Below are 10,672 nucleotides of genomic sequence, written 5' to 3' on the forward strand. Positions count from 1 at the left end.
TTGCTATCTCTATACTTTCTGCTGATTCACAAATCCTGGTCACTCAGGTTTCTGCTGAGTCATGATTTCTGTCAGCTCCTGTCTGCTGACTGAAGACTTCCATTATTATGTCCCTTCCCCTCATCACTCTGCTTCAGGCCCCAAATACTGCTTCTCTTGCCCTCATTCATCATCTAAAGAAAAGGATCTCAATTTTCCCAATCTCATACCCCTGGTCATTGGATTTTCCACGCAGCAGCCTCACTAGCCCCCATCCCTCTATCTGGGCCTGCTCTTGGGTCAGAGTACAAAATCGGGGAAGAGTAAAGAACCCCTGAAGGGCTGTGGTATCAGGGCTACAGACAGGACAGCTGAGTCTAGACTCCACATCTCTTTTCCCCAGAATAATTCAGACTACCCCAACTCACAGGATTAAAAACAAGTAAAACAGTGTTATGCCAAGTACTACTTTCACTTTACAGCTTATCCCAAGCCTAACCACAGTACTAGAACACAGCCTCTTTGAACCTATTTCACAGAAATGAGAACCCATTTAGAAGGGATAAATAACATACAACTGGCAAGCAACTGGCAGGATAAGATCTGAGTGCTGAGGCTTCTTTAGTAGGGCTCCCTCCCGATAAAACCAGAAGCCCAAAATCATTGTAAATGAGAAGCCATTTAATGTACTGCCATATTACACAACTTTGGGACATACAGCGTGTAGACTTAGCAGGCAAAGGTGCTTGCTGCCAATACTGACTGAATCCACGGTGAAGAGAACCATTTCTTGTCAGCTTGACCTCGCTCGATCTACCCAAAAGCTTACACATGCACACAATTAGTTTACTAAGTAAACAATGTTGGTCATGGCTCACCCTGGCCTACCTGGATGAGAACATTTGGTTAGCCTATTCAATCTAAAGCAACCCTTATTTTATACTGAAGTGATAGTCCCCTGCAGTGTAACACTTGCTGTACTATATCAGTGGTGAGAACTATGGTGGCGGTCCTGTGGACATGCCATACAATGCAAGCACCCCAGGATTGCTTTTAAAGAGGGGGGGAAAGTGGAATGGTGTTGGAGAATGGCTCAGGAGTTAAAAACAGCTGCTCTTCCAGAGGATGTAGGTTTGATTCCAAGCATCCACTTGGGGCTTAAAAATTGTCAATTAACTCTAGTTAAAAGGGAATTAACACTTCTGGTTAGGCACTGCACTCATGTAGAGTGTGCACGTGTAAAACAAATCAGGAAAAAAAATTAAGTGAGCTTGGTTTCTCTCTGGTGAGAACCCAAGACAAAAGAGGAAGGTGGGAGGGAGAATGGGGTAGATGGGGAAAAAAAAAAAATCACCCTATGGGTTGGACATCTAGGATCTAGTAAGTTGTCAGTCTCTGGGCCACTAGAGGCATAAACTGCATAACCCAAAGTAGCTCGAGCTCTCTCCTCTCTTGTTCAAATTAATCAAGAATTTCTAAGAAAACCAAAGATAGCTGGGCAGTGGTGGCACATGCCTTTAATCCCACCACTTGGGAGGCAGAAGCAGGTGGATTTGAGTTCGAGGCCAGCCTGCTCTACAAAGTGAGTTCCAGGACAGCCAGGGTTTCAGAGAAACCGTCTCGAAAAAAACAAAAAATAAAACACAAGAAGGTTAACCAAGAATGTTGCTGGGAGAGGTGCCAACCTTAAAGGAAGGTAAGAAAAATGCTGAGAGACAGGCAAGCTTCAAATTACCACTGACTCATTCTTATTCTTTGGCTAGGAACCTATAATTGTTTTTGGATGGAGGGATGAATGGACAAGTAGGTGGATAGACAATGGAGGTATGAGATGGAAACAGCTAGCAGACTTGCCCTCCAGCAGCCTACAGTCTGATAGGCTGACAGTATAGTCTGGGCTAACAGTCTAGGACTCTTCCAACAACTTCATGTCTACCAAGGGGACAGCAGAATTTGATAAACCTATTTTGTCCAGACCATGGAGGTCAGAGCACAGTAGGCTCTTGATACTGTTTATGTCCCTTCAGACTTTCCCACTGACCGAAAGCTCAAGCTAGAGGTATGGCCTGGGTGACTATGCCCCTTGAAGAGGAAGGAGTAAGAATCGCTTTCTCCTGTCAGCCATTTCCCCTGTCAACTCATGCTTTAATCCCAGTTGTTGGGAGGCAGAGGCAAGCATCTCTGTGAGTACAAGGCCATCCTGGTCTACTGAGCAAGTTCCATAAAAGCCAAACTACAGAGAAATCCCATCTCAAAAAAAAACATAAATAAAACAATGAATCCTAAGAGAAAAAGTCCACTCATCACATGACATAAATCTATAATCCTAGAATTTGGGAGTCTAAGGATTACAAGTTTGAGACCATCAAACTTCTTGAATTTTGTTAGCCCAGGAAAAACCCTAATATTGTCACAGAATAAAAAAAAACGTTGAGGCCGGGCGTGGTGGCGCATGTCTTTAATCCCAGCACTTGGGAGGCAGAGGCAGGCGGATTTCTGAGTTCGAGGCCAGCCTGGTCTACAGAGTGAGTTCCAGGACAGCCAGGACTACACAGAGAAACCCTGTCTCGAAAAACCAAAAAAAAAAAAAAAAAAAAAAAAAAAAAAAAAAAAAAAAAAAAAAAAAACGTTGAAGGACATGAAGGGGGCTTAGAATCAATGCATATATATAGCTGGCAAAGTTGAGGCCCCTCAATTGTAGTGTAAGACTGCTAATCTACAAATGAGAAATGAGCAAGTTTAACTTCCTATCCAAGGAGAGTAGGGATAGAAGCTGTGGGAGGGATGGACTCTTGATATCCACACCAAGGAAAATCTCACTTGTAAAGATAAGAGGATTATTTGACTATGAAATTTGCTTAACAACTGAATAGGAAGCTAATTTTAATCCCCAAAGAGAAAAAACAGCATCAAGTAATGGGAACTGCCATTTTCCCAGAGCCAAAATGCCAAAACCTGAATTGGATTCCTTACAACATACCAAACACTGACATTGGATTTTTCTAAACAGCCAATTGCCAGACTAGGGGGCTTGAGGTCCACTTTCCCAGGTTCCTCCTTCCCTTGGGATCACCTCCGGGGAATTCAACAGAGCCACTTGCTTCTTATGGAAGAGGATGGCAACAACGCTTGGGGCAGCTCACCCTGCCAGGCAAGGCAGGAGCGGCACCAAAATGAGGGCACAGGTTTCCACAAACTCTGTGCCTCACAGCAAACATTTGTCAGATATTTTTGTCACAGCAACTAGTAACCAGTAGACCCACAGAGACCTTGTATGGACAAATCATCACTAGATCTGAGGAAAGACTGAGGGTAGAGAACCCTCAAGTCGGCAGGCAGCAGAGCAGAGCTCATTAGCCTGGCAAGGACACAGCACCAGTTGTAGAATTTTCTCAACTAAAGCAGGTACAGGATTTCAAACTGATTTTTCCAAAAGACAAGCTCAAGGAGCTTCTGTTGTTCAGAGCCATGAGGGTGCACTGAGTGACCTCTTCCAAATGACTTGAATTTCATCTATTTTAACTGTTATGGTGGACTAAGCCCACAGTTCACAACCTCTGGAGCTACTGGAAGCTGTAGGGGTGGAACTTAGCAGGAAGACAAGTCTCTGGGGAATGGCCCTGTATACTGAGACCATTGCAGCTTGGTCCCACCACACAATCCCCACCTGAAAATGTCTGCCCACCAGATACTAACCATGGACACAGTGAAACCAGAGCCACACCAATGTTTCATTTGATGTGTTTTCCACAGTAGCAGAGCTAACAAGTCACCATGCTGGGATGGTGGCACTTACCTTTAAATCTGGGAGGCAAGGCACAGACTGAGCCCCCTGGAATTACCTGGGAACCCAACTCAATCAAGTTCCTAAGCTTTCTTTCACCAGCTTTATATGGTTTCTGAACTTAGAACAGGAAGATGACCTGCACCTCCAATTGACTTGGATTTTGTATTATCTTTCAGATTGAGGCTTGATACCCAAGAAATGACATTTTTTTCAGAGCAGAGGATAAGAGTCAACAATGTGAGAGATAACATAAATCTACCAGGTCTGGGTGATGAGAGGGGGCTGTAGGCAAAGATCCATGCAGAAGCCCCATGCTTCTCATTGGCAATAAAGCAGATTCACTTTACACTCACTATCATTAACCACCTTATGCAGATGTTACTGGCATACAACCCAAGTTTGGGGCGAAAGTGAAGACAATGGTCATTATTTCAGTATCTACATAAAATCTTACAGCTGAGCATCACCAGAAAAGTCACCAGTTAGCACAACAGCTACTCTGCTGTAAAGATACAAAAAGACTAACCCTGAGCACAGTCCATGAAGGCTTTTTATTTATGCTTTACATTTAAAAAAAGAACCCCAGGATTTTTCCTCCTGTATGTTTTCGTCTTGCCTCTTCATGGTCCATGATGCCAGCCGAGGTTGTCAGCACAATGAAACTATGGAGGAAAGAAACATGTTGGTGAGTAACTATTCCAACTATGCTTCACTCTGCTCACCACCACCCTTAACAATGCTCAGCCTGCCTTCCTGGGAAGACACAGAGACTGTTACTGCCTAGCCAGTGGGTGACTGACTAGAGGGCAATGCGAAGGAATGAATGCTGGAACCAAAGAGACTCCAGCTACATACTGCTCAGACTTCCAAGAACACTGAGAACTAAGCTTTAAAAAAAAAAATCAGGGGCTAGAGAAATGGCTCCTAGGCTAAGAGCAGAGAGGTTCTGGATTCAATTTCCAGCAACCACATGGAGGCTCACAACATCTATAATGAGATCCTGGTACTCTCTTCTGGCCTGCAGAACGTGGTATATATAATAAATATATAAAGCTTAAAAGAAAATGAGGCATGGTGGCACAGGCCTTTGGCACACAACACTTTGGAGGAAGAAACAGGCAATCTTTAAGTTCCCGATCAGCAAGAAGCTATCTCAATTAGCAAAATGTATTAACTGAGCCAGTGATATAAATGGCTTATCAGTAAAGGTGCTGATGCCATGCTTGAAGATCTGAAGTTCATCCCTAGACCCACATGGATGAAAGGACTAAAGAACTTAAGACAAGCTCGTTAGGAAAAGACAGCTACAAAAACAAAGAAACCTCAGTTCAAGCCCAGCTTTTCAAAGCACGAACTTCTAATTGTATCTAGGGAGCCAACTCACCCAAACTGCCGTGACGGGAGCAGGTTATTCTGCCATTTCTCTAGGTCTTTGAGCTGAACATCAAATCTAGGGCTTATAACTCCACACTGTAAATAAAAGGAACCAAAGATCAAATTCTTTACCAAAGAAGCCTTTCTTACCTGATGAACACAACTGATTCAAAACCAATCGTCCATATTTAACAGGCACCTACTCTGTATAAAAACTTTTTTATAAATGACATTCAACACACTAAACAAGGGTGTGGCAGCATATGCCTAGAAACCTGGTACTCAAGAGGCTGAGACAGGAGTTCTAGGACAGCCTGCGCTACAAAAGATGATCCTGTCACATCAAGTATATACATACACCACCCTCACAACATGTATGTACATCTATACTCAAGCAAGCCTGTACATCTAACACTCTTGCCTACAAGAGCCATGTCAAGCAAGTAGGCCCAAATGACTTACAGTCACAATTGTGCCTGGAGAACTAGCCCAGAATAAATCATCTCATATAGCAGAGACTAAGTGAAATTACTGCCAAAATTTCATTTCTACAGTTTAAGAAGGTTTACAGCTCAGTAGTAGCTTTAAGTTGTGTTGCCCATCAATAAACTTATAAACCAAAAGCTGCAATATAGTACATCTAAGTAACAAGTGCCCAGCCTGATCTGTCCCCAACTCCCACCCTGAGGGAGGGTGGCAGCAGGCAGACAGCAATGTTTTTACAACTTGTCCATCTCTGATACAGAGACACTATCCTCCAGAGAAAGAGCTCCACTTTAATCAGACTTCAGCCACAGAATCAAGTAGGACAGAGAGAGCATAAGACACAGAAAGGGCTCCCACTGTTTATACTCAATAGCCCCCATGCACCTCAGATTACTACGCCCTCCAAGAACCTAGGGTTCCCATACAGGACAACCATATAGAATTCGCAAAGGTCTTCGAAAACCTCCAGACTGTACATCCCTTCTGATCCTATCCTTCCACTGCTCCAATATCCTGTCTGCTGGCTGTCATGAACTACAACCGGACCTTTAACTCCAACTGTGAAACTCTCCAGAGAAGGAGCTAGCACATCCCTTGCAAAAGGCCAGGAACTGTATCTACAGACTCAGACACCTCATCCCCAGCAAGTGTAAACCCTCTTACTTAAGGGCAATAGGGAAGTTCAGAGAGGATGACCACACGCTGCTCTACCGGCACCAGCTTTCCTACCTCTTACAGGCTAACTGGCCTGTAAAAACAGAAAACCAAAACAGGACAGATATTCTCCCACTTTAAAAGCATACCTGGGATGTGTTCTCACTGGAACAATTAAAAACAAAACAAATGGCTCAAAACTAGCCTTGCCAACTTTTCACCATGTTCAAAGGCCTCAGAAGCAGTTGTCTTAATAGGGTTTTACTGCTGTGAACAGACACCAGGACCAAGCCAACTCTTATAAGGACATTTAATTGGGGCTGGCTTACAGGTTCAGTTCACTATTGTCAAGGCTAGACCATGGCAGCATCCAGGCAGGCATGGTGCAGGCAGAGCTGACAGTTCAACATCTTCACCTGAAGACAGCTAGTGGACGACTGACTTCCTGGCAGCTAGGGTGAGGGTCTTAAGCCCACACCCACAATGACATACCTACTCCAAGGCCACAACTCCAGTAGTGCCATTCCCTGGGCCAAGCACATACAAACCATCACATTCCACTACCTGGCTCCCATAGGCTTTTCTATGTGGGCCACATCTAGCCATAGCATAATGAATACATTTAGTCCAACTTCTAAAGTCACCATAGCCTATAGCAGTCTCAACAATGTTAAAAGTCTCTTCTGAGATTCATCCTATCACTTAACTGTAATCCCCAAATCAAGACAGGAAAACAGCTGGGCAAAAACTCCAAACTCTGCATCTCCATTTCTGATGTCAAAGCAGTTTTCAGATCTCCAACTCCTCTTTCATCTTTGTTGCCTGCAACAAACTTCTTTTCCTGAGCTGGTTCCACTCTGTTAGTAGCATTCCTCAGGAATGCCTATGGTTCTGGCATCTCAAAAATCTTGGGGTCTCCAAGGCAGCTTCAATGTTACAGCTTCTTGTTTCAATGTCTGGGACCCACACATGATCTTCTGGACTCCCCCAAAGGGTTGATGGCATCTCTTCTCCAGCTCTGCCCTCTATAGCACTCTAACCTTGCTTGTTTAAAATGCTCTTCATAAGACTTAACCAGAGAACAAAATTCCCGAGACTTCTGTTGTCAATGCAGTTAATCTCAGTCTCTTCACCTTAGCCTCTTGCAGACTCTTCAGACAAGGGCAAAAAAGGTGCTATGTTCTTCACCAAAATACCACAAAAACAGTCCCTAGGCCACATACTGAAGTTCTTCTCCACCAAAACCTCTTGGGCCAGGTCTGCACAGTTCAAATCACTCTCAGTAATAAAGTCTTCCATATTCCTACTAGGATAGCTCATTAAGCCCGACTTAAAGCATTCCATTGCTTCCAAATCCAAAGTCCCAAAATCCACATTATTTTCAAAAAGCACGGTCAGGCTTATTACAGTAATACCTCATTGCCTGGTACCAACTTCTAATACAGTAGGTATTACTTAAATTGAAAAAACAAGTTCTGGATATTGAGAACAACTTTTTGAAAAACTTGTGAGAACAGCAATAACCTCACCAACTTAACTACTGCCACCGACCAGGCGCTTTACCCCAGATCTGGAGAGCAGCGGCTCTCAACCTGCCTAATGCTGCAACCCGTTAACAAAGTTGGTAGTAACCCCAACAATAAAATTACTTCACTGCTACTTCCTAACTGTACTTTTGCTGTTATGAACTGTAATGTAAGATCAGTTTCTGATGGTCTTAGGCCACGACCCCTCTGAAAGGGTCATACAGGTAGGACCTCAAGCTCCTTACAGATCAGAAGGCTATCGGCCTCAGCCACACCATCACTAGCTTGACATGCTTTTAATCCATGGAGTCAAAAGGACAGATATCAAATAATGTATTTGGCTATGCTGACAACATTTAAAACTGACAGGCAGCCTAGATTTCAGACAGCCACAACCTATACCCATGAACCCTACTTCTTAGCCACTCAACATATATAACAGTTCTATTAAAAACCACACCAGCAATTTGACAGAAGTATAGATTTCAGTGTTAAAGGCCAACCTCCATACACCACCAGTGTTAAGATTGAGCCACAGTAACCCAAAGTTCAAGTTATTGAAATCAGTAGTCAACAATCAAGTTAGTTTCTAGTGTTACCAGAGTTTAGTTCTATCCCGCACAAAACTAACCAATAATTTGAGCAAGTAAACCTAAGATAACAAGTGAAATGTGGATATTAAAACAGAAGCAGGCCAGGCAGTGGTGGCGCACACCTTTAATCCCAGCACTTGGGAGGCAGAGGCAGGCGGATTTCTGAGTTCGAGGCCAGCCTGGTCTACAGAGTGAGTACCAGGACAGCCAGGGCTACAGAGAAACCCTGTCTCGAAAAACAAAACAAAACAAAACAAAACAAAACAAAACAAAAAAAAACCAGAAGCATAGCCTTAGCCAAGGAAGTGGAGTAAGGATGACAGCAATACTGTCATCCTAAGGTGCAGACAGCTGCAATTTGAGAATTAAGATGTTGTCTCTCTTACCTTGTTCAACCTTCCTGTGAGGTTCACAACAATCTTCCCAGCCCTGTGATCATCAATGATCTCGAATTCACCAATGTAGCCTATAAAACAAGTGACTAGCTTCAAACCAGACCCAAACCTTTATACTCCCAACACTGCTTTTTTTGCCTACTAGATTTTTCTCTCATCTGATTCTCTGCATTAGAATTCTGAAATATCTGTATCACATAAAAATTTGAGTTAGCATCAACATACCCATTCTTTTTTAGAATTACTGCTTTCCCTCCCTCCCAGGATGCAACACTGTCAAAACCCAAGACACCAACACTCACCGTGCTTCATCATCACAGTTAAGAACCGAACAATGACTTTAGAACACGGCCTGATGAGGACTTGGCGTTTGCCTCTCTTCTCAGCGTTGTTGATGCTCTTAAGAGCATCCGCCAGAACATTCATTCGCACCATGGTGACTGGGGGAAAAAAGTCAGAGTTCGCGTGCATCAACACTCAATCATGCCTCTCTGAAAAGTTGACTTCCTACCCCCATTAGCTTTTCCTAGGTCTAAGCAACATTCCCAATACCCAGGAAAGTCACTACAATTTATCGACTGTTCAGCACTCTTGTTCTTCAGAAACTATTCCTCCAAGATACTCCTATTCATACCACCCTCCACACATAGAGCTGGAGAGAAAATGACACACAAGCCGGACCTCATTACACAGAAAATGACCTTAGAAATGGTGGGACCTATCAGCTGGCCAAAATGAAAATGGATGTGGAGGGACTGTCATTAGGGAAAAAGTTCCTGGCAACACTTGCCAAAATTTTCAAAGTTAGCAGAGTGTCAAGAGGTTAACCCGACTTAACTCCTTTACAGGTAACCACTTAACACAGACACACACACACACACACAAACCCTTCCAGGAGAAGAGGCATTACATGACAGGGAACCCAAACAGCCTATTGAACGGCCACCACGTATAGGCTACTTCCACGGCTCCTCGGGACGCTGCCAAGGCATATTTTACGCGCCTAGAGTAAACGAAGACTTAGTTCACTAACTTGGTAGTGAGTGGCTGAGCCGAATTCCCCGTGCCAACCCTGGCTACGGCCGCGTGGGACACTCGGGACTCCAGAACGCCCGCAGGCACGAGAAGCTGCAAGGGCCCACGCCGGCCACCGTCCCCGCCGGACCGGGCCGAGCCCGGCCTGTTGCAGTGGGCCGGCTCCCTTAAGGTACTACCTATAGCCTCCGACCCCGGCAGACGGAGACTACGACCCCGGCAGGGATCTACGGGCCCCCGGGACACCGAAGCCGAACATGGGGTAAAGGGATGGCGCAGATATCAGATGGATGGACACGGAGCTTCACAAACACTCACTCACCGGCGAGGAAAGATGGCAGAAAGAGAGTGGGATGGGCAAGCGCACGGAATTATGGGAAGCAGAAGTGCTATCGCGAGACTTCATGGTCACACACCCAAAAAAAAAAAAACCTTCAAAACCGTGTAAGTGATTTCTTATAGGACAATCAATGCAAGGGCGGGGCCTTCTCTGGGAGGGGGGTTGAGACTAGAAACGGGATCTTAACTCTGCGTCTTGTGCTGCAGGTAGCTTAGAGTAGTCTGAAACTCATGGCAGTCCTCCTGCCTCAGCCTCTAGCGTCTTGGCATTAATACCATAGCGGGTTCTTGCGTTTAGTTTTGTTTGAGACAGTGAAACTCACTAGGTAGCTACGGCTGGGCTGGAACTATGAAACCCAGGCTGACTTCTAACCTCCCTCTGCCAACTAGTGCTGATAAAGGCGTGCATCACCACACTTGGCTTTTGTTGTTGTTTTGATAGGTTTCGTTTGAATTTGGCTTTTGGAGACCAGAGTCATTAAAATCTTGACTCAACCTCTTTTT

The 10,672-nt window shown here is 44.5% G+C and overlaps 1 protein-coding gene across 3 annotated transcripts; it reads right to left on the reverse strand.

Annotated features, from left to right (window-relative positions):
- Positions 1-4,298: 4,298 nt before the first annotated feature.
- Positions 4,299-10,216, reverse strand: Rps15a (ribosomal protein S15a). Of its 3 annotated transcripts, none has more exons than XM_031388026.1 (5): positions 10,152-10,216; positions 9,097-9,234; positions 8,786-8,865; positions 5,151-5,236; positions 4,299-4,428 (listed from the first exon to the last, which is right to left on the reverse strand). In XM_031388026.1, exons 2-5 carry the CDS (start codon positions 9,227-9,229, stop codon positions 4,335-4,337), a joined length of 393 nt encoding a protein of 130 aa, XP_031243886.1. In that variant the 5' UTR covers positions 9,230-9,234; positions 10,152-10,216; the 3' UTR covers positions 4,299-4,334. The 3 variants fall into 3 exon arrangements, with proteins under 3 accessions (XP_031243886.1, XP_031243887.1, XP_031243885.1); XM_031388027.1 differs by lacking the exon at positions 10,152-10,216 and adding an exon at positions 9,828-10,123; XM_031388025.1 differs by lacking the exon at positions 10,152-10,216 and adding an exon at positions 9,705-9,797.
- Between the last annotated feature and the right edge of the window lie 456 nt (positions 10,217-10,672).

The sequence above is a fragment of the Mastomys coucha genome, unplaced genomic scaffold (assembly GCF_008632895.1).
Source record: "Mastomys coucha isolate ucsf_1 unplaced genomic scaffold, UCSF_Mcou_1 pScaffold21, whole genome shotgun sequence".
Lineage (NCBI taxonomy): Eukaryota > Metazoa > Chordata > Mammalia > Rodentia > Muridae > Mastomys > Mastomys coucha.

Bases quoted from the DNA above. Each gene is read 5' to 3' on its own strand.
- Rps15a (XM_031388026.1), bottom strand. From the start codon at position 9,229: ATGGTGCGAATGAATGTTCTGGCGGATGCTCTTAAGAGCATCAACAAC. The intron at 8,866-9,096 runs GTGAGTGTTGGT...CTTGTTTTATAG, and splicing joins AACTGTGATGATGAAGCACG to GCTACATTGGTGAATTCGAG. The intron at 4,429-5,150 runs GTGAGTTGGCTC...TTTCCTCCATAG, and splicing joins CTCCCGTCACGGCAGTTTGG to TTTCATTGTGCTGACAACCT.